Source organism: Citrus sinensis, chromosome 3, assembly GCF_022201045.2.
Source record: "Citrus sinensis cultivar Valencia sweet orange chromosome 3, DVS_A1.0, whole genome shotgun sequence".
In the NCBI taxonomy this organism is placed as follows: domain Eukaryota; kingdom Viridiplantae; phylum Streptophyta; class Magnoliopsida; order Sapindales; family Rutaceae; genus Citrus; species Citrus sinensis.
The window spans coordinates 42680231-42704889 of NC_068558.1; the positions used below are offsets into that span (position 1 = coordinate 42680231).

Sequence of the window (24659 nt, forward strand, 5' to 3'; positions counted from 1 at the left end):
AAACACCGTTTCTAATGATCAAATTTCGTTTTATTAGTAATAATCACATATGAAAGGTTTGATCATTAGAAAGGTATAATTTATAGCAAATAATTTGGGCAAAAATGTAATTGTATCTCAATTTTTAGTTTTAAAAAATTATTAATTGTGATATATCTCAAATTAATATATTAATTTATTTATTATAAGGGTATAATAGTAATTAAAAATTAAAAATAAATTTACTGTTAAAACAAACAGTGTTTGTTAACGGAAATGGGGTTATGAGTCTTTTTTGAAACGTTGAGGGGGTTTTGTCCCTTTTCCTAAACGTTGGGGGGTTGAATGTCCTTTTCCTTTTAAAAAATTAATAATTAATTTTGATATTTAGTAAAATTTTTAAAAATTATATTCAGTGAAATTACCCCATCTTATAGCAGTTTTCAAAAATTGTTATTTTGAAAAGTAAGAAAGGAGCAACTTTTGAAAATATGATTTTAAAAAGGGTAAAACTATTTGAATCCATCCAAATACTCTTAGCACCCGCTTTTTCGAAATCAAATTTATTACCATAACACTCATTTAGTATTTTACCAAAAAGGGCATGATAATATGGTTAAATAAAATATTTTAGTTACTTTCTACACAAATCTTCGACAAGAGCTGAGATGTTCATCCTTCCCTGACACTAATTTTTACAACATTAAATGTAATTTATCATCATAGAGAAGCAAAACCCACTTATCGAAAAGAATTTATCCACAAAACTAGAACTCAAACAAAAAAAAAAAATGCTTCCTAACAATGTTACTCCTTTGGAAACAAAAAGAGAAGAAAATTATTGTGCTTCGAGTATCTCCACCGCCCCCCCCCCCCCCCCCCCCTCCCCCCCCCCCCCCCCCACCAAAAAAAAAATCTTAGCCAACCCCCCAATGAGTAATGATTGCAATTCGAAGCTGTTTCTAATATTTTTATATTTTTGTTCATGGTGTTATAATTGAATAAAAAACAAGAGATATGAGGTGAAACTCTACTTGCAATTCTTATATTCTTTCTAGTTCCATGAATTGGTTTGATCATTGGAGAAAATAAATGTATTTAAGCTTTTACAATGCTTGATTAAATGTCAAATTGTTCTGTTACCAGTGCATCTACAGTCGAGTTCTTGTGAATTCAATTGAGAAAGAGAGGCCAGGAAGCGGGAGAAAGAGAAAGCATGTGCTTTCTTTCCATTTTGTTTTTTATTTATTAAGAAAATGCTATAACAAAAATTAATTTAAACAAGGGTATGTTTGACATCTAAAAGGGTTTGTAAAGTAAAATATTATTTTTTAAATTTCAATGATGAGTGGGTTTAGTAAATGGGTGGAACAATTAGTTTAATTGGTTCAAATAATCTCATCCTTTTGAAAACCAATCTCATACTTAATTCAATTTCATATATATGCTCACATATATTATATAAATTCAAAAATATCCTTTCTCAATTAAAAAAATATATTAAATTTAAATAGATTATTATTATTACCAATTATTTTGAGATAAAAAATTAAATTTACAAAAGAATAATTTATTTTAGTTATCAATTATTTTATGCACATAATAGAAATAATTATATACCCATATTTATAAATGTGTAAATAACTTTTTTGAAATATTATATCTATTTCAGATTTTCAGTCATTCTCATTCTTATAGCAATTTAACAATAAGATTTATCAAACACATATAACTATTTTTAAATCTCACGGTACTTCTAGAAATAAAGTTTACTAAATTTTTAATTGGTTCTTTTCACAGTTGATTATTTTTATAGTACAACTAACAACAATTATTTTTAAAGTTACAATATTACCAAACTAGCCCTAACTAGTTGAAATTCGTATTTGTAAAGTTTGTGTGTCTAGACCTAATAATGCCTAACTATATAAAAGCTTCACTCTGTTGTTTTCCCAGTGAACTATATAGTTCGATGATTTTTGTTCTTCTAATTGCATGGTCAATCTAAAGAATCTTTAATAACATGTAAATAAATATCAGCACCCAATATAGTTGTAAAAAGCATAGCTACAAACTCTTTTAACTATTTTGTACGAACTGAAGTTGCATCACATGAGTGGTTGAATGAAAACATCATTTGGCCCAAATGATTGATTTAATATTTTCATTCAACTAATTATATACTATATACTGCCACATAAGTTTGTACAGGATTATGCAAATACAACATTAGACATTTTGTAAAACACAATCCCGTTGTAAAATGATTAAAACAGTATAACAGTTATCGCTGTCGCTGGATTATAAATTTTGGCAGCTAACATTACTACTAACCAATCAAGTGGATAATATCATCGAGACGTCCGGATTGTGACCTAAACTTTTTTTAATAATGCAAAAGATCGTCAATATACTCCTGAATCCAATTATAGATCTCGAGCACGTCATTAGTTTAGGCATTTCGCATGAAATTAACACGCATCTAAATTAAATATGTGATATTTTTACAAAGATTTGGAGAATAAATATAATATACATATATACATATATACATGCGACTCTAATAGAACCACACGTGATTTGCGGCATGTTTCAATTTTATTACAAAATGAGATAAAATAAAAAATGTTATGAAGAACATTTTGCATCATCGACACTGTTATAATATTCTGTAACAGTTAATTTTTTAAAGTTTTGAATGTATCACAATCAATCGGTTTTAGAGCCACGTATATAAATACATATGTCACTGCTTTCCCGTGTAATCTGTTAATTAATCTCAATCATTATTTATTTAATTGCAAATATTATCATACAAGAAAAGTGTCTTATTTCTTTAATTAATTAATTAATTAATTATTCCAAAGAGTAGTGTCAAAGTGGATCGCGTAGTCTCTCGTGGAAGATATTGCCTTCGTTGTTAGTGACAATTTATAATATATATGCTTTTATTTTTCTTGTATGTTAAGGTGCTCTCTCATAGAAGCATGAACAAATCAGAAGCAGCTTTCGATTTGTTATAACATTTTTTTTTATTTGTTAATTAGGACAAAAGGATTAGCATAACAGATGGAGTTAGGCAGATGATAGTTGGCTAGGTTTCTGACGTTTTGAATGGAAAATACACACACATATATATATATTTAGGTGCCGATGTTCGCACTCTATAATGCATATTTACAAAAACAAAAGCTTTGTATATGTACACACAAAAAGCAAAGAGCATAAGCTCCACAAATGAAACCAAATATATTACCCCAACAATTCCGGTGTAGCCAAGCTGATAAGACCTTGCTCTTTTGCAGCAATTATACATAATTATGATTAAGGTATTGTAACTTTTAAGTTACAGCTGTTGTGGAAAAAAATATTGTAACTATGAAATAAAAGTTAATAATTTGTAGTAAATATAAATTTTAAATAATAATTTTGACAAGATTATTAAAAGATATAATAAATTTTCTATGATACAGGTGAAAAATCATATCAACATAACTTTTAAGTTACGGCAGCCGATGTTTACCAAACATTTTAATGACATAGCTCTACCCAATCTCAATCCCAAAGCCACACTATATCTCATAGGCGTGATTTTGTTGGTTCTTTGCTTGACTACCATAGTATAGTACTTGGCTAAAATATTACAAAAATAATATTATTAATTAAAGTATAAAAACTTTTATTAAAATGGAAATGCTCTATGACAATTTATCCGAAAATGAAATCTGTTGAGTATAATCATTAATTTATCAATATAAAATAGGTGGTATATATGCCACCTAATAGTAGAACAAGAGAGCTAGGGAAAATTTGAAGCATTTTTTTTTCCTCCCTTTTTTCGGTGAGCAAAATTAAACAAATAGCTTAATAATTTGTGATCCACATGTTAATAGTTCTCGTACATAATGTTATAAAGCACAAGCGTGAAGAATAATTTCCCTAATTAAATACGTAGCAAAGGCAATGTGGCGGCCTGGGGATTTGGTTGTACGCAGATTTAATGCTACCAACCTTATGAAGCAGGTGACAGAATCAAAGTTTGGAAGATAATAGTAATATTTGGTTTTGGATTAGGAGCATGTGGGACTTCCAGATACCTCAAATCAATATTCAAAATCAAGCCCTGCAGGTTTGAGAATAATCATCCCCCAATAGATTAATTACTAATTATTAATTTGATCATCAAAAAAATTGTAGGTCCATATATTCTCTAATAGGAATCTCAAGCTTGACATCTTAAAGAAGAGAAAAGACCCATGAATCGTGATTGATTGATACGCTTGTGTGTGTGGTGTATCATCTTCAGCTACATGATTGTCGAAAACATTTGTTATTTGTGTGAGTGTATAATTTATTTATGCACACACATCGAAGCAAAATCTAACACGTGTATTCTTTTTCCTCTTCCAACGTAAAATCCTATGGTATAATTGTCGACCAATAAATCATGGCGCATGTAGCAAGCTAGCTAGGGTGCCTATCTAAATTAAAGTTTGATTTTCTTATGAAATATCTGCAGCTTGAAAATTGAAACGCCCTCGATCGATCGTTTTAGCTTAAAGATCACGGATTCTGACAGCAACCTCGACTCTCCATTATTGGAAGGTTAAAACAGAAACGTGATCACTCTATCTATTACTATTGATTCTGCAACGTACTAGATTAATTAAGTTATATATATCACACCGTCAGTACAAATAATTACGTTAATTATGATTAGTTATAATGTAGCTTTCAACTGCATAAAATCATAATGTGTGGAGAGCAGTCTCATCTCCAATATGTAACTCTGATAATTTCTAAATAAATTTTGTGATCATGTGATCATCATGCGTGAATTGTATTTTTCTTCTTTGAGTGGTTGAATTTCTTGTAAATTTGCAGACACTGTGTTAATTTATTATCTTCTTTTTTCCTTTTTCTCTCTCGACATTTATTTACATACAAAGTGTGGTTTTGGTTTAGGTCACAGTACACGCTTGCGGCGCAAAAAGAAAATGAAAAGCTGGCAGTGTAATGCAAAGTCATCAAACTCATACAGCCCCGACACGCGATCTGGAATTAAAGCCTCTGCCATGTAGGCATGTAGCTGCTGCTTAATTCATGAAATAATAATAATAATAATAATAATAATAATAAGCGAGCCAGCTGTCAACACAAGAACCATGGCAACGTTTTTTGTTCAAATTATATACATGATTATGATTTATGAGTGTACAGGTACGTCAAATCCCCATCCCCCCCCCCCCCCCCCCCCCCAAAACACAAAAAAAAATGAAAAAAAAAAAATTCTCTAGTCTCCCTGTTTTCTTGAAAATAAACAAACGAAGAGAGTCCTCGCCGACGGCGATATAAAGCCATTGCCATTATTGCATGCATGGCGATGGCGGCAGCCGCAGCAGCGACGGCTTGAATTTAACCATGTTTATATTTTACTCTTGATGATACAACTGTGTAATTGCAAATTTTGCAATCACATCTTAAGCGGACACCAAAACGATGCTTATACTTGTAGATAACAATTTCCCACGTTTTCAAGCTATCAATAACCGAATCTTTTGATGTGGGTTACGTTTTCCAAACTGTTATTTACTTTTTAAAATTAATTGTCGTAATTTTGAAAATGACATAAAGTCGTATTATATTATATTGTGGCTGTGTCTGAGTAATGATATAGGCACCGAGTAGTCCCATTGAGGGTGCCATTTTATTCCATATTTCAGCTTCAAATGGACTGTTTGAAATTCCCTTTGATGCTGCAGTCGCCAACGATAATCTGATTAAATTAATTGTAGCCTACGTTAGCTTGCTAGCTTTGTTGACAAAGAGGTGTCTAGTGGTATTCGTATGGCTGGGTAGCTAATTAAAACCTTTGCCATTAGTCATTAGACTTAACTTTATTATTTAAGCTTCACATATCGGTTCCATAATTTATTCAATTGAATTCTACTCTCTTTTGATAAACTCAAATGAACCCACATCGCATAAGATTAGAATATCTTTTTAGCTCTATTCTTGAGATGAGGGGATCTATTTTTATTTCTGGTTATATTCTTATTTGTTTCATCCTTCACTAGGGTTTTAGATTAGGACTTCAATTGGTCATCATATTTCTAAAAACGACCAAAAATATATATCAGTGCCGTTTTCTAAAGGTGAAAAATAGAATTAACAGTAACTATCACAGATGCTCATGTTGGAAATCGCATAGCACATCAAATACTCTAAGCCCCAACCGTTCAGGATGATCATTTGGAAAATAATGGACGATTGAGTGTTTTCCTTGAACTGTAAAAGGATTTATCTTTCAGTATCTAAAACTAAAAGAACATGCCTTAAGGGATATACAATTTAGCCGACGAGCTGCGTTACTTTAATTTTATGAGTCATAATAATTTTATCTCAATACCACAATTTTCAAAAGTGTATAAAGCAATCGATGCACAGAACACTTTTTTTATTTTTCAAAAAAGGTGTTCGTGGAATCGAGCTGAAAAAAAAGCTGGCCAATAAATTTTATATATGGCAAAAGTTGCCCAATATCAATTCTCTAAAAAGTACTTTTTGGAGTAGATTAAAGAACTCTTTTGCCATTCGTCACACAAAGTAGTTTTTTTTTTTTTTCCCCTTGCTACAAATAGAGAAGCAAGTTTTAAAGAAAAACGAAAAAGGTAAGAAGCCCTGGAATCAGGAAGATGATGAAGAAACATTACTATCAATACGGCGTACAAATCTTAGGATAATCATTGAAATATTAATTTTATATGCACTCGTATACATAAATGCTAATCAATTAATTCTATGGGATATCGTATTAACTGTATGTAGGCCATAGAGAAATGATTTTGATAACACCAACACGATTAAGAACAAGTTACCAGATAAAATTAAAGAAAGACACGTGGGTTCAAAAGCATATATTTCAAGTTGAATTGGCAAGATTTTATTGGTAAAACAGTCACAATACAGTAACTTTGACAGGATGTAACCCTTTAGATATACAAAGCTGGCCCCATGAAAGAAATTTGTAGCTCCATCATTAGAAAATCAATGGAACCAGAAACAAGAATTAACATTATTGGCTTTTGGTTTCTAACAAATTAAATCACAATCAATAAATGTCCCATGCATAATGAAAGAGCCCATAACTTATGGGAGTGTATGAAGTGAAAAGTGCAATTTGAATGAAAGGATATTGATGATCATTTGATAATTGAAATCATCTATATGCTCCAAGTAAGTTACTTTCACAGTGGTTAAATTTGATTTTTTTTTTTTGGTTATTTTTGTCTGATATAAATTAAAATTAATAAGATTTTAATGAAAAGATAGACACATACAAGATGGATATTTTAGTCATTTTTAAAAATAAGAATAATATTAACTGGCCAGGACTCAAATCTTAAGGGCTAAAGAAGCTAACATTTACCTGAGAAATTATTAACCATTCAAAATAGGAACATAGAGCCGTCACTCTTTGTATATCATCATCACACACCTAACAAAAATTCCCAGCTTGGAAAAAATCCCTAATCTCAGAACTCAGATTCATTTGTGTTGGCTTTTCCTTGCTTGGGATAGATATAATTAGATCGTGTTTTTTTTTTTGCTTTTTGTTTTTAGAAATTAATTAGAATATATAGTCTTATACGTCATCTAGTCATGACGTGTAACTTTCTCTATGGCATCACATGTCTTCCGGCGCATTCCTCTCCCGTTAATTAAGGATTTCAAATTTTCGATAATTAATTCTTAATTATTAAAGAATAAATAACTCGACCCAGCGCCACGCAATAGTAATTTGACTTTACTGCAAGCTAATATATTAGGTTGCAGCATTTGCCTTGTTAAGTTTATCAAGCTTTTGAAGAAACCTCGACGACTCATCTTGACTTATGAGTTTATCATCCATCGCGACCCCTACCTGTAGCTTTCTCTCTTTCCATTTTTGAAGCAAATAATTCACATGCATGCAATGCAAGTTAGCCCTAACAATTCGTGACATATATCTTTCCAAATATTTTTTGTAAAATTTGTTTTTGAGAGAAAAAAAAAAAGATTAAGAGAGAATGATACTTTTGTTCCTTATGAAAATTGTTTTCACCATTAGGGTCTTGTATAAATTTTAAACAACTCAGTTTTATTGATATTGGTAAGTGCGACTCCTAAACCTAAATTTTACCCAGTATAAATTTGTACATACACTCATGTCAAACAATCAAATTGTATGTTAAAATATCTCTTTTACCTTTCAACCATGCGTTTTAATTTTTTGTTAATAATTTTAGCACCAAGGATGAATTTGTTTATTGAAACTTTATAATGAATCCAGATGGTTAAAAAAAAAATATTTGAGGAACATTAAAATTGTCATTCACCCAAAAATTAAAATTGCTGTTCACTATCCAAAAATATACTCTTCTATTAATATATAATTGATTTGCTATCACACAATTACACTTGAACTAATATTTTTGAGACATGATCACAACAAATCACCTACCATCGGAGGGCTGGATATGTGTATATTACATTTATTTATTTTGTATGGTGACGAAAATGACCTGAATTTGAAGAGACAAATTAGCATCTATTACTAGATATCTTGAACGAAATAAATTAAAGGGCAATTTTGATTGTTTACCGACACAGTAATATAAATTTGCTGGATCTTAAGGTTTTAGGGGTCGCATTCATACAGAAAAATTGAACTCTATTATTAATATTTCATTATAAAGTGTAGCTAGCAAATGGTGACCCCAGTCCAGTCATCATCTTCTCTACAGTATCCTAATTATTTTTGCTGAAAGATGATTCATGCATTATGTATAGTGACAAAAATAATTTTGTCCATATTTTCATTATTATTATTGCCTTTCAAACATTACACACTCAAAAACAAAAATCACCAAATTCATACAGATAAGTTCTCTATGTGCTTGATGGCTGTGATGTAGTTGATCATTTGTGGACCCCTTGATCAAAGACAATATCTTCGGCCCACCTTTTGCATCCATCCAAAGCTTTCTTCTGTGATCATGAATTGAACAGATAGGACTTGTTTTGAATTCATGATTAGCATACTCTATGCTATTTTCCAGCCATGTGGTTTTTGAATTTTTCTTTCTTTCTCTTTTTTTTTTCAGCTGTCCGTGTTTTCCCGGTTGTCTGGACAATATATGATGGTCCTCTGATGGAATAATCAGACCAATTAATTAATTAACCAAACCCACATAAGCAATTAATAAGATATATTGATGATTTATTAATTAATCATATTTATAGATATTCTATTTTATATGTTCTTTCCTAATAATTAGCCAAATAATTAGTGCTCTAAGATACGTATGTATCTCCAAGCTATAGGATTTTTGTTGTTTCTTTTTTCATTTCTTCTTTTTGGCAGGCCGTTTTGGGATCGTTGATAGAAGTGTTCGAAATATTTTCAAAAATATTTTAAATACAGAGCAATTATTTACTCAACAATGAATTGAACTGAACTGAACTGATTGAAACGACAAGATTCAATTGGTTCGGTTCAAATAAACACATCTGTTCAGGATTGGTTCGCGAGATATTCAATCTCAAATGAAAAAAAAAATGAAGAAAATCAAAATGGAGACGAGCGGAACTGGTTCAATTTGATTCGGTTCACTATAATAGTTCAAGTCAAAAACCTGTTTTGCCCACCCCTTTTATTGATTTTAAATAACATGTGAAATAAAAAAGAAAGAATAAGAAAATATTAGTAGTGGGCGGAGAAGAAATGCAATTGGAAAGGAAAATGATCAAGAAACTAGACTAAGACAAATTAAAATGATTGGTTAATATATGATTGCTTGATAAGATGAACAATTTGCTAAAATTTAATTAAAATTTGCAACGCGTATGCCACGTGTTGTCCAAACAGATTACTTTCGTAGTTACCCTTCACGGGATTCATAATCTTTTTGTAATTTCTTCGTAAAATTATACATATGGGATTTAAATAATAGAAATAAAAAGGGTTGTTTTGGAGGGTTTTGTCTAATAAATTGGTTTGGAATTTTGTCCATATATATGGTTGCATCAAAATATTGCAATACCCACAGACACATCCATCATCCATTCTCTTTGCAAACTCTTAATCTTAATAAGAAGATTTCTTGTAACTTTGGTTTTTCTTGAAACTTTCCCTACTATAACTAACTAATTACACAAGCATGGTCTTAGCTAGAATATTATAACAAACTCTAACCCTTTTTATATATAAATACACAAACCCTTTCAAGTCCACATACAAAGAAAAGAAATCATATACTCCTTTCTTTATAATTCCTTACATCATAAACATTCCATTCTCCTAGCTAGCTACCATAATACCCTTAACTAAATTTTGCTTCTCTTCCAACCTTGGACAAGAAAGTTTGCATACTCTCTATTTCTTTTTTTTTTTTATGTTCATTTTTAATTGATTATTAGAAACATATTCTTTTTAAGCATTAATATGGGGCTAAGAGATATTGGAGCTACACTGCCTCCTGGGTTCAGGTTTTATCCTAGTGATGAGGAGTTGGTTTGTCATTACCTCTACAAAAAGATTGCCAATGAAGAAGTTTTGAAGGGAACCTTAGTGGAAATTGACTTGCATACATGCGAGCCATGGCAGCTTCCCGGTATGTTTATCACCATGTTAGTGATCTTTCAGTAGAGTTATCACAAGCTTTTGATTGTGCAATCATTAATTTTAGCCATTTGTTTGATTCGCATGATAAAAGTTAAAACAAGTAGGGTAGTTTGTACTCACTTTTGTTGGTGGGTTTTTGGCATTGAAGACAACACAGATAATAAAACATGATGCAGTTTTGTACGAGGCAAGACAGACATGGTGTTTTTTTTTTTTTCTTCTTCTTCTTTCCCCCCGAAACATAGCAGGTGCAAGAGAAACTACAAAAACATGCATGTTTCCCATTTGTGCGAGAGAGAACAGAGATGATTCGTTTTCGTATTTATTAAGATAGTTAATTGTTGAATTGTTATCTCTTTTAATAGTAATGCAATTTACTTCAGTAAATATAACTTAATTGCTTCAAGAATTTTTAGATCATTTAATTTTTTTTTCCCCTCGTGATATCATTATGTCACCTATTTCAGTCATCTTCTGTACTTGCCTTCTTATTATTTGGATCCTTGGAAGAACCAACCAAAAAAAAAAAAATCATCTTTCATGCTTGTTCTCTCTGCATATCTCTTCTGTCTTCTTTCTTCTCTATTAGCTATTTCAGTCATCTTCTGTACTTGCCCTCTGATCATCGGAAGCCTTGGAAGGACAAACCCAAAAAAAAAAGAAAAAGAAAAAATCATCTTTCATCCTTGTTCTCTCTCTCTTTCTATCTCTATACCTCTTCTGTCTTCTTTCGTCGCTATCAGAGAGAGAGGGAAACAAACATGAAATTTCTTTGCAATTTTTTAATTGTAAACCCATCACATGCAACAAGACTTCAATTTTTCAATTTTTAACCAACATATTACAAGGCCGGCTCTCTCTATCTCTCTCTGTAAAGATTTTTTTTATCCTTTTGTTACTTGCAAAATGATGTTAAACTTCTTAGATAATTTTGATTTAATATTGTAAAATGACTAGCACGATAGGTTGGTTTTCTCTATAAGCATGTAAGTTCTCGGAGTCAAATTAATTAGACATTTTTAAATAAAAAGTTAAGATAAAAAGAGAATCTTGATATTTTTTTTTTAAAAAAATCACTTTTCTAAAAGCGAAAGGGTATACATTAATGGCTATTTTAACTATGAACGGTGATGGATGCTCATATTCTTTGTATTTACCATAACTGCAACTCACTATGACCATGGTAAGATACCAGTAACTCAGAAAACTCATTTTCATGCATAGTAAAAACTGTTGAATAGAGTATTCATAAGCAAGTTTTATCAATTATAATCAGTGAATTTTTTTTTATTTTTTTATTTTTCAACAACATAATAAATCTCTTTATCTCTCTTTTTCATGACCTCACATACAGACACACATACTCACTCACGCAAGCATGCTCGTTCTGAGCCGATAGACGATTCTTACTATTTCTGAGTTCATCACAAAAATAAAAATAAAAATAAAATAAAATATAGCAGCCACCCGTAACTGGTCCCCTATTTCAGTTAATGAACCGCTGAAAACGGAGCAAACATATTTTTTGGTTTTGACCTATGAAGCCATAACGCGTCATAGGAAAATTAAAATTAAGATTAAATTTGTTAACGGGAGGACTGAACGTTTAATATCTCTTGCGGTTCAAGTAACTTGTTGGGTCACTTCTATGTCATTAAAATATTTTTAATTAATTGATTGTTAATTAATAATAATAATAATAATAAGAGTCTTTCTCCAGAAGAATAAAACAGTCAAAACTATTCATATTATAGCGTCGCTTCAACAGTAGCTCTAAATTGAAAGCAGTATCGTTTTCACTACCCATTAGTGCACCTTATTAAACATTTTCAATTTCCTTGAATGTAAATAATTTTGATATGGATATTTGATCTTTCTTGAAAGGGATTTTTTATCTTATTGATTAATATAATTAACTTTACTAATAATAATATTATTATTTACCACATCACAGAGGTGGCAAAGCTCAATGCAAACGAGTGGTACTTCTTCAGCTTCCGTGACCGAAAGTATGCGACGGGGTTTCGGACGAATCGGGCAACAGTATCTGGATACTGGAAGGCAACGGGGAAAGATCGAACGGTGATTGATCCAACGACCAGAGAGCTCGTAGGGATGAGGAAGACGCTTGTGTTTTACAGGAACCGAGCTCCCAATGGGATCAAAACAGGTTGGATCATGCATGAATTTCGCTTGGAGACCCCACACATGCCTCCTAAGGTCCGTTTTCACATTTCCTCTTTCAACTATTGTTATGATTATATTAGAGAAACTCATAAAGAAAGTTAGATAGTGAATATTGTTCACATTGGCATTCAAAAGAAATTGCTAGGAAAATTCCAAACTGGCCCTGGCTCGTATAAATATTGTAACCCTTTATTCTGTGTGTTACCCGGAAGTTGTCGCATATTTGAGGCGTCACATCAGTTGTACAATATTCTGCTATAAGCAACATCCTCCCAAGTAATGATGAAACCGAGATTTTGATTAAGAAGGACCATATAGAGCGGAGAAACAAAAAAAAAACTGTTAACTTGATAGATCAAAATATAAAATTTATTGAAGAAAAATGAAAGAAGTCTCAATTAAGACCCTTACTTTCGATCAAAAGAACCTTTTTTCACCTAGGGTTAAGGTAAATTTAATCTTCAACATAGTTTCGCCTCTATTGCCATTCGTGTATTTAGGCTTAAAAAAATATTCGACGAGTTGGTAGTGACATTTCAATTAATAAAATTATATTTGTTATATTACCTGTGGTAGGTTATAGAAGCTTAGTTATAACCTTAAATGCGTAGCTCATACTAAAAATGAACTCTTAATGAAATTATCTCCTTGACAGCTGCATATTAATGAAATTATTTATATATATAGTATTGGTTTGATTTATTTACGGATATTTTGGTTACAGGAGGACTGGGTATTGTGTAGAGTTTTTCACAAGAGCAAGGGGGAGAACAGTGAGAACCTAAGCCCACAATTTATCTACGAGAGTGCAGCTAATAATAATGCTTCATCTTTTACACCATCAGCTGCATCTCCTCCAACTGCGGACTGTAGAATGATCAATATGCCATTTGGTTATCATCAGCAGCAGCACATCTCTTCATCAGCTCCTGGTTCCTATCGGAATCATAACAACCAAAGTAGTAATTCTATGCTTAACCTTCTTCAGTTCCCGACATCACAAGATCAAAAGAATAACAACAAGAACCAAAGCAACGACATTATTAGCTCCAAAAGTAATTATGATGATTATGGGTTCATATGGGAGATGGAGATGGATTTGCAAGAAAATTGCTGCAGCTTGGAAAATGATGATAATAATGGGGGCGTGGCTTCAAACTTGGAGGATGATATGAGATTTGAATTGGATAACAGCATGGTTTTCCTATGAAAAATATGCATATATAGTATTAGAAATTAAACATAGTTTAAGTTTATACGAAAGTACCCATTTGTTGATTGTGATTTATTATTTGTGCGCTGTTTGGCTTTGAGGGACAAGCTCTTCATGTTTCGTTTGATTGAATATATGTTAGAAGATTGTGTTTGTGTATATACATAAATACTTTGGTTTTTAATGTTCTTTTTTTTTTTTTTGGAGGGGGGGTGGGGATATAAACAAACATTATTATTCGACCAGCATATGTACAAATTAAATATGTACTATTAATGTCACCCTTATTGCTCTTTTATCTCTCTAAAAGTTACATGAGTTTCGTTTCATTAATTAATAAAAAAATAAAATGACTATACAGCCGCCACGACGGAAGCTTTGCTAGGTTTAGCGTGACGAAAAGTTGTATGATTCCATCCTATCTTTATTGTTTTTGCATGCCTCAATTATTAGCGACTCGAGTTTCATTTTTTCAAGTATACATACAACGTGGCTGCTTCTTTGATATAATTAAATTGCTCACGTAGAGTAGTGTTAAATCATAGACGTTACGATAGCGACAGTTTCACTGGCCTTTTGTTTAATTTCATTAAAGCATTCAAAAGTTTGTCAAATAATCAGTGACGTTACCAAATTCTAATTAAACAAAGGTAAGATTCCCCAACGACATTTATGAGCAGCTCTATCTAGCTAGAGATTCCTCGTGACAAATAGGGCAAATAGCGGTCCACAACCTCTTAATAGCTACACCAGATTCACACATGCACAACTTTTATGGATCGATAAAGGTAATAACATACGTTATCTATATAGGAAAGCTTATAGCCGTAATTCTTATTCAAAAATTAGTTTAGAGTTTGAGAATTATTGCATGTGTGCCTTAATATGGTGCAATAATGGAGCCACTTTATGAATGTTAATTAGAAGTTTATACTAACTTTTCATGTGAAAAAGATCCAACAAATGGAGTGATCTACTCGTGATTGAACTAAAAATATAACATTAAGATAACTATATCAAGTTATAAACTAAATTTAAGTATAAGTCATGGGTGGTTACGAGCCTGCAACCATACCAACACTAATGCGAGTCCCATCAAAACTCATAGTATTATTGAAAACATAAAAGATATATTAATATTATTCTAAAATTTCGTTGATTACAAAAATTGATCAACCCGATTTTTATGTTAATTGAAAATAAATCTCCATAATCTTGATTAGTGATAATAGAGATAATGATCACCTGATTAAAAATCCAACAAAGAAAGAAGCACACCCCAAAAACACCCAATTTTTTTTTTCTGTAAAATAATTTTTATTATTTTTTTCTAGCTATGATACTCCAAATTAACCTTTCATTAAAGTTTATTATTGGATTCAGAGTACAACATATAGATATGTCGTCAACCAACTATGGAAGTGTATCCTATAATTTTCAAGAGAACTTCTGATACAATATATATATATATATATATATATATATATATATATATATATATATATATATATATATATATATATATATATATATATATATATATATATATATATATATATATAATTTGTATTAAAGTTTTAGAATCCAGAAGGCATATGCCTCCATGGAAGGCCACAGTGTCACAGCTTTGAGCATGTCGTTTTCGGAGAAATCACTTCATTTATTCTTGTGAGCACAATTTAGCTATTCCATTTCATTATTTATTAGCTTTTTGCGCATTTTTTTTTTTCATATATACTATGTAATAAGGCTATGATTAAGATTCAAATTAATTTTATATTTTTCTAAGCAATCATTCATTTGAAATTGCTTAAGCCTTTCTTTGATGTGAATTCAATTAATGATTGAAATAATTGATCAATTTGTTCTATAGGATATTAAATGAGTGCTTGACTGGGATAAATCATTAAAATATTAATAAATAGACTTCTACGTCAAATGAATGAATGATATGATAATTGACTGAATCACTAAAAAAAATATGGACAATTGACTGAACCTGGTAAGTAATAACTATTTTTTTTTTTTTTTTGGGTTTTTGGGGGGCTGGTTTGGGAATCGACTTCATCAATTCCTTGGTAATCTAAACCAAAGATTGTCAATTATGACGACATCCGCAAGTGCTGAAACATATGATGATACACGATTATAAAGATTGGAAAACAGAGAAAGAGATAAGCATAAATCAATTAAAAATGTTTCTGTTAACAGGTGATAAGTCTCTGGAGAATAGAAGTTTGAATTAATTAAAAACAGAAACCGTGTGGCTAAGAAAACTTTGTAATGGTTCGAGTTGGGGTCCAATCCAAAAGTTTCCGACGATTTTGTTTATTGCTAATTTAAATTGTTGCTCTCAGGACCATTGAAATGGCACTTCAATAAGACATGAAACTTCCATAATCTGCGCTGTGTTGAGCGACTCTTTTTGTTTATTGTTTTTTTAATCAATAATACTATGTTTTATTTAGTTGGATACTTAATTTGTATTTTAATTAATATAATAAATTAAATGTCTTCATTTGATTGGCTAAAATTATAATTAATTAGTAAATTTTATTTTTCTAATTCAAATGGTGAAATTCTATTAGTAACATATTAATTGAAATACAATCTCATAATCTCAATAAGGGTCTGTTTGGAATTATTTTTAGGAAACTTAAAGTGATTTTCAAAAACTAAAAGTTAATTTTAGTTTTTGATAATTTTTTTTAAATCACTTTTGTAAAAATCGTCCCATCTTAGAGCATATTTGAAAAATAAGGAATGTTACATTTTATAATCTAACTTTAAAAATTATTTTTATACTTAATACAATTACATATATATCCTCATATATATTATAAAAATCTAAAACTATCCTTGTTAATTAAGAAATAAATTATTATTATTATTACCAATTATATTGATATAACAAAACAAAAAATAAAATTAATAATATAAAATATTTATTTTAGTTATCAATTATTATATATACACAATAAAAGATATTCTAACTCATGTTTATAAATGTCTAAATAAATTTTATTCAACATTATGTCTAATTCATTTATTTATATTCTTATTGTAATTTAATTGAAAGATTTACCAAATACATACGACTGCTTTTAAAACTCATAGCATTTTTAAAAATAAATATTACTAAACATTTAATTGATTCTCTTTCTAACTAATTATTTTTACAGCACAACTAACAATAATTATTTGAAAAGGTACATTATTACCAAACTAGCCCTAAGCATAACCCCACTTTTTTTTAAAATTGTGATTGATAAATATTGTATAAAAAATATATGCAATTTTTTTAAAATAAAAATAATATGTGATTAAATATTAATTATACAAAATTATAAATACACACATAACATAAATATTGGCCTAATATTTTGGATTTTCTTCTTATTAAAAAAATAAAATACTTTAACCGTATGGTAATGTTTTGTCGCATGAAATCTCCAGGGCTCACATTTCAGTGAATCTTGATGTGATTCTCTTTGGGGCATAAAATAAAATTTATTACGGAAACAATTTATTAATTATTAGTTGAAAAGTCCTTTTCACTTTTATGATTTAGGCGATACCTCATTTCATCTCTACTTTTAAATAATAGTCCAAAACATTCTTTCTTTAATCACCGTTAGTCTAATGTGATTTGTTAATAATTTCTTGAGAGTAAAATAGGATTTTCAATTAAAGTAATACAAACTATTTTAAAATAAAATTTTTACACAATTAAATGACACCAAAAGATATGCAAAATTCATTATTATTCACTATTATAATTTTTTTAATGGTGTCAACTGTCAACGATGATATAGTTTGATATAGCCACTAAATAATTTTAATAAGCAACAAACTATTAATTAACACAATGTCTTTAAATCATTTAAAGAATAGCTAAAAAATACTACTAAATTTTTTATGTACTTGCATTGTACTGAATATTTTCTAAATTTTCAATTCTATTTAAACCATTTCACCAGATTTGAGACTCTGTGTTGAACACACTTCCCATGCCACATGACTAGTACATTAGTCAACACAAAAGTTTCAATATAACATAGCAACATAAAAAAGTAATCTATGATGGGTGGATTATTATTGTATAATCTGCACTGCAATTTATTTCTACATCACAAAAGCTCATCTCCAATTACAGCTGCATCATCCATGCTTGCTGCCATAATAAACACAAGCATAACTCAATATTTATTTATTTATTTGTTTATTTTATAAGTGAATGTTTGTTGTCTAAATCATACTTTTCTATCATTAAATAAAAATTATTTTTAATTAAATTTTTTTTATCCACAATAAATTATTAATAAATAATATTAAATTAATAATAAATTAGGATCAGGCTACTATGTAATTGTGGTATCGTGTCACAGTTGCATCCAGCCGTTAGATGCACTTGAATTAATGAGGTCCACTGGCATTCTGAATGCAACTGTGACACGGTACCATAGTTACATCACAAGTTTCTCCAATAAATTAACAAAAAAATATTTTAAATTATTATTTAAAAAATATACATTAAATAAGTTATTGCATGAAATCCTGAAATCCCATTGGTGAGAAGCACGTTTTCCCGTTCGAAAAATTACGCACGGTGAGGAGTTCCCAATGACAGACAAAAGACTAGATTCTTGCTCGCATGGGCGTACAAGGGTATAATTGTAAATTCGTAAGCCGGTGGAGAGGCTTCGGAAACTGAAAAATAAAAAAAATAAAAACCGCAACTGAACTGAAGGAATTACTATTAGTTCAACAATAACTGCAAATCGCGCGACAAATCACATTCACAGCTCGAGGAGTTGATATCTGGGTTTTGCTTTGATAGCTTCTTATTTGCAAGATTTCCTTTTACAGGCATGCTTCTTTTTCCTATTTTAATTTGAATTTGATTATTTTTGGAATTCAGCTCTGCAACTGTTCAAGTTGATATTAGGATGAATGCATGTTGGTGAAGTTGCAATCTTTGATTTTAGTCTTTTTGTTTCCATAATGATGAAAGATTGCACTGGAGGTTTTTTTCCCCTCTTTTTAATATGTATTTTTTTTTTCTTTTTGGATGATGACAAAGAGATGCTGGAGAATTGGAATGATCTGATTTTACAAGGAATTTTTTTTAGTTGAGTGCACTTCAGTAATTTATTGTAGTGTAATGGTTATTTGCGCAGGCATATTCCATGTGTTGCTTTAAAGTTTTTATATGTGCTCATACCACCTTTGCAACCCAATTGAAGATTCGCACAATGGCATGTTTTCACATATTAAACCCTCAGTGCTGTTCTTATGTAATTTTTCAGCAGTGTGCCAGTTTTAATAATGTCAACTTTGATGGTTCCATTTGTGTAGCTGGATTTTGAAGGCGCAGGTCCAGTCGACACTGCTTCAAATTTGCCTCTGATCTGCACCCCTGTTGGAAAACCTGTTATCGAGTGAAAGAGAAGAGAAACTGAAGAAAATATGGTTAATTGACGATTCTGAACTGATTATTAGCTAAACTTCCATATCAGTCAAAACATTGATGTTGCTAGGTTAACTCATAGTTTGATGAATTCTGTGAATTTTATTTATAGGAGCATTTACCCCTGTTATATTTAGACATGTGTCATCTTCTATATGAGCATTTAGGATTTTGTTGCTTCATGCTCGTCTGTGATCTCCCTAGTTTTTCTCATTTTCTTTTCCTATTTGTTTTTTGTAGATGAGCTCTGCTGTTGGTTGGTCTTAACGGTCGAGGAACTGCTCCTGTTTGACTAACTGTGAGAATCTATACGAATACTAATGGGGACAAAACGCATGAGAGCTAATCTTGGAAATGAAGATTTGGACAAGCTTTCAGCTCCGCCAGGCTTCATGTCTCTTACATCCTTCCTTTTGAAGAAGGTAGAAAATAGTGAAGAATCCTGTAATTCCGTGGCCTTTGCAAGTGCATCTGCACAAGAGCCAGTCTGTGCAAACGCCCCATCCGACATGGTTGATGCTGGGACACTTAAGAGATCTCTTAGGAATAGACCGTGGATACTTTACGAACAGAGTGATAATAATCAAAAGGAATCCAACTTTGAACAACCTGTTGAGGTTATATTTCTTCTTCTTCATTGTTTTGTGTGTGTGTTTGTGTCTGTTTTTTAGTAGCATTCTTTTATTACACAGTTACGTAGTACTTTTTGTTCTCCGCAGGAACTCTCCTCTAGAGCCACCCTTCCAAAAGGGGTTATTCGTGGATGCCCGGATTGTAGTAACTGTCTGAAGGTTGATTTTGTTATTAAACTATATTTCCTGCTTCCATTGCACAATTACCGAGTTTTGAAGTATTTCCATCAGAGTTCTCTGTGATGATTTGATTTTCATGAAACAACTACTGAAAACACGGCACAGGTGACAGCTAGGTGGAGTCCTGAAGGTGCAAAAAATGATGTACTTGAAGAGGCTCCTGTGTTTTACCCAACTGAAGAGGTCTATATTTTCTAACTGTAATAAATGATATTTGTGCATTTCACTGCTGCCTGCTTTCCTGTGCTCTGAATATCTTCTGTTAAATGTCATAGTAATCCTAAATTCTGAGGGAGCTTGAATATTATGTGCAGGAATTTAGTGACACACTTAAGTACATTGCAAGCGTACGTCTCAAATCGGAGGAATATGGAATTTGTCGTATTGTTCCTCCTCCTTCTTGGAAGCCACCATGCCTTGTTAAGGAAAATGATATATGGAAAAGCTCTAAGTTTGTTACCCAGATTCAACAGATTGATGGGCTCCAGAATCAGTATTTCTCGAGCAAAGCAGCTAAAATTTATGACAATGTCAACAGCAACAGCAAAAGGAGAAGAAGCTTGAATACAGGTTTGCAGAATGGGGTTGGTGGTAATGGATGCACCATGAATCTAGATGAAGCTAGATGTACTGAAGGCTTTGAATCTGAACGTGGTCCAGAATTCACTCTTGAAACATTCAAGAAATATGCTGATGATTTCAAGGAACAGTATTTTTGCACGAAAAATATCGATATGACTGTGGATGAGAATCCACTAGTGTTTAAAAAGCAGGGGGAACCGTCTTTAGAGAACATTGAGGGTGAATACAGACGAATTATTGAGAATCCAACTGAGGAAATTGAGGTATGTTCGAACGGATGTGATGAACTCATTGAATTTCTGCACTTTATGTTAAATTGAGCACTTTATTTTATAGGACCAGTGTGCTGTTATAGGTGCTTTATGGTGAAAATTTGGAGACTGGGACTTTTGGCAGTGGATTTCCAACTGTATCTAATCCTTGCGAAGCTTCTGACCATCAAAAATATCTGAAATCAGGCTGGAACTTGAATAATTTACCTATGCTTCCTGGTTCTCTTCTTTCTTCTGAAAGCTGCAAAACTTGCAATTTATTGGTGCCTCGATTACATGTGGGAATGTGCTTTACATCAATTTATTGGGTAAGACTTGATGATTTTTAATTGTCTCAGCCCTACCAAATCCCATGCATGCTAAGAGTTTGTTCTGTAACTGGTGTAGATCTAAAAGTAGTCTTATTGCCTAATGATACCAAATGTTGTTAGCTTGTTTCCTTATTTTGGACACAGCAAATTTTGTCTCTTTTGTTTTTCCTTCTTTTGGTTCTTGCTCTTAATCGTTTGACTTTAACTGATCTTGCAACAGAAAGTTGAAGAGCACTGTTTGTGTTCACTCTATTACATGCATCTGGGTGCACCAAAAATCTGGCATAGCATCCCACAGAGATATGCGGTTAAGTTTGACGCTACTGCTAAGAAGTATCTTCCAACTTTGTCATTCAAACAGTCTAAGTGGCATAATAGATGGGTGAGCACTATTATATTTCTTTGTTGATTCATTCAAGATAAATGCTTTCATTAGTTAAAATGTTGTGGCATTTGAGTGATAGAATCCCAACGATTTCTCCAGCTCCAAACATGTTTGGCATTTGATTAATTTTTGCCTTCATTGAAGAATTTAATCTGAGATGAATATCTAGATATCCATTGCTTATTTGTGCATCCAATGACAGCGCATTATTTCTTATAGTTGCCACTTACATTCTGACATCTTCATGGTGTACTTTAGGTTCAGAGATTGTTTATATAAGCTTCCATATGTACTACCATCTCTTCTGTTTTACTGAACTCTTCGTAGTCAAATAGAAAACTATTACTTCCTTGAAAGAAGTTTCTTGGGATTCTTAGAAAACCGGGGCATAAAATGTCTATCCTTGTAATAAAGAGAAAAAGGTATCATTTTACTGTAAATACGTCCTCTCATTTTTTTATAACCAGTTGTACTTTCCATGAGGAGCAACAAAACAGCAGGAAAATCTCTCCACTGCTGATAGTATTTATTAGGTCGAGAAATGGAAATTTTTCTGGATACTACTCTTTTTTTGGGGCCCTTTTTTAGCATTCTGGATATGAGTTACTAATATTTGAAATTGAAGCAATTCTTTGTGGGACCATTGGTATAAACAATTTGAAAAGTCTAAATTGCCATTGCCATATGCTATCAAATCATAGAACCCTTCAGCCCTTGAAGATGACAATAAATGGAAATCTTTGTTACAGCATAATATAACCCAACCTTTGCTTACTGTGTACTATGAATCATACACATACACACACACATCAGCGAGTTCTGATGAAGTTCTCTTAACTAAGTTATTGTCTAATAATTGCTCAGCTTCGGTGCAAGAACTGCCACTGGTATTCAATAATATGATTGCCTTTAATCAGTCACGGTTTAAAGTTGCCATAGAGAAAACAGAAGAAACATAGGATTTGCCTATTCTTCAACATATGATGAGGAGTGTTATTCTATGTTATGACATCAAACATATTATCACACAGGTCGCAAGCTTGTCCCCGTCCCCATTGAAATCCGAGGGTGTACCTGTTTATCGTTGCACTCAGTCTCCCGGGGAGTTTGTTCTGGTTTTTTCTGGATCATATTATTCAGGATTCGACTGTGGCTTTAATTGTTCTGAGTCGGTAAATTTTGCTCCCATTGAATGGCTGCCTCATGGTCAGAATGCCATCGAACTCTACCGAGAACAGGGGAGAAAGACATCAATTTCCCATGATAAGCTGTTGCTGGGAGCAGCTAGGGAAGTTGTCAAGACACAGTGGGAAATTTCATTGGTGAAGAAGCATACCTCAGATAATTTTATGTGGAGACATGTTTCTGGAAAGGATGGAATCTTGGCAAAAGCACTCAAGGTAGGCCGTAGGCATTTCAATTTTCATTTTGTCAGCTCTTGTTTGTCCCATCTGAATTTGAATCATTTTGCCTTGCAGTATTGAAATGTTTATCAAATTAGTTTTTCAGCTGCAGGGCATGGTTTTTCTTATTTTACTTCTTCTCGTTTTTGAATCTTTGACTGCTCTTGATTTCATTTTCACCAATGTTTTCTTTTTCCTTCTTTCTTTTTTTTCTCTCTTTGTTTTTCTGTAGTCACGAATCAATTCAGAGAGCAACCGAAGGAAATATCTCTGCTCGTCCTCACAGTCACAGAGGATGGACAAAAACTTTGATTATACCAGCAAACGGGAATGCAACATATGTCTCTATGATTTACACCTTTCAGCAGCATTTTGTCCCTGTTCTCCGGATATATATTCATGTCTGAATCATGTAAAGCAGCTGTGTTCTTGTGCTTGGACCGAAAAGATTTTTTTATTCCGCTATGAAATTAGCGAGTTAAATGTTCTTCTTGAAGCTGTGGAAGGAAAATTAAGTGCAGTCTACAGATGGGCTAAAGATGATCTTAAGATGTATTTGCATTCTTATTCTTCCAGAGATGGTCTACGTCCAAACTCTCAAGCAGAAGAATCAAAGCAGACAGAGTATAAACCTCTAGACTCAGCTAAATTCAATGGGGTAGGGAGTGATTCTTTCTCCAGTATCAAGGCAAAGATGAACGCACGCTTGCTGCAGGCAAAATCCTCGAATGGCGGAGTAAAAGCAAAAGATGAAACACGGTCTACAGTTGTTTCAAGTGCAACTGCCCAGAATAGTTCATTTCTAAACAAAGAGATAACGATAGAAGTCTCTTCTGACAGTTTGAGTGTCTCAAGTTCCTCAGAATCTGAGTAAACATCAGATACTTGCATCAAATTCCACCCAAAGGCAAAACCTGTAGCATCCATTACCAGAACCGGAAGAAGTCATTTCATCTGAACTTCAGAAGGTATGTTTAGTGAGCAGAATATAGGGAGGGTAAGTCAGCCTAGTGAGGATGACTGTAGATTGAATTTTGTACTTTTTAAATAGATAAAGAAAATAGCATAACAGCTGCAACGGGAGCTGAATGTGCAAAAAGCAGTCCAAGGGCACATGTTGGGAAGCCTTGGTATTACGGTTGTAAAACTTCAAGTAGACTGTCGATTTTTCGAAAGTTCATGATTTTATTTAAGTTGCAATTACAGCCCACTATTGTTGTATACATTCCCTATGTTATAAGATGTGGTTTGTGCACCTTTTCCCCCTTATCTTTGTTGCCGTTTGTATTTTGTTTCTTTGTTGCTTGAAAAAAAGGATCAATTATTTATCATTCAACTTAAAATGACAAGTGCCGACATTTCACCTCAGGCTTCCGTTG

At 32.0% G+C, this 24659-nt stretch overlaps 2 protein-coding genes across 4 annotated transcripts; both read left to right on the forward strand.

Annotated features, from left to right (window-relative positions):
• Positions 1–10105: 10105 nt before the first annotated feature.
• LOC102610593 (NAC domain-containing protein 21/22) lies at positions 10106–14204 on the forward strand. Its single transcript, XM_006479458.4, has 3 exons — positions 10106–10634; positions 12600–12865; positions 13557–14204. The coding sequence occupies exons 1-3, from the start codon at positions 10466–10468 to the stop codon at positions 14040–14042; spliced, it is 921 nt and encodes a 306-aa protein (XP_006479521.2). The 5' UTR covers positions 10106–10465; the 3' UTR covers positions 14043–14204.
• A 4418-nt stretch (positions 14205–18622) lies between these two features.
• Positions 18623–24549, forward strand: LOC102610903 (putative lysine-specific demethylase JMJ16). 3 transcript variants are annotated; one of them, XM_052436923.1, is made up of 10 exons: positions 18623–18914; positions 19404–19585; positions 19756–20132; positions 20235–20306; positions 20433–20510; positions 20642–21172; positions 21265–21489; positions 21713–21874; positions 22909–23277; positions 23513–24549. In XM_052436923.1, the coding sequence occupies exons 3-10, from the start codon at positions 19836–19838 to the stop codon at positions 24152–24154; spliced, it is 2376 nt and encodes a 791-aa protein (XP_052292883.1). In that variant the 5' UTR covers positions 18623–18914; positions 19404–19585; positions 19756–19835; the 3' UTR covers positions 24155–24549. The 3 variants fall into 3 exon arrangements, with proteins under 3 accessions (XP_052292883.1, XP_024954237.2, XP_015386342.2); XM_025098469.2 differs by lacking the exon at positions 19404–19585; XM_015530856.3 differs by lacking the exon at positions 18623–18914 and having other exon boundaries at positions 19398–19517.
• The last annotated feature ends 110 nt before the right edge of the window (positions 24550–24659 follow it).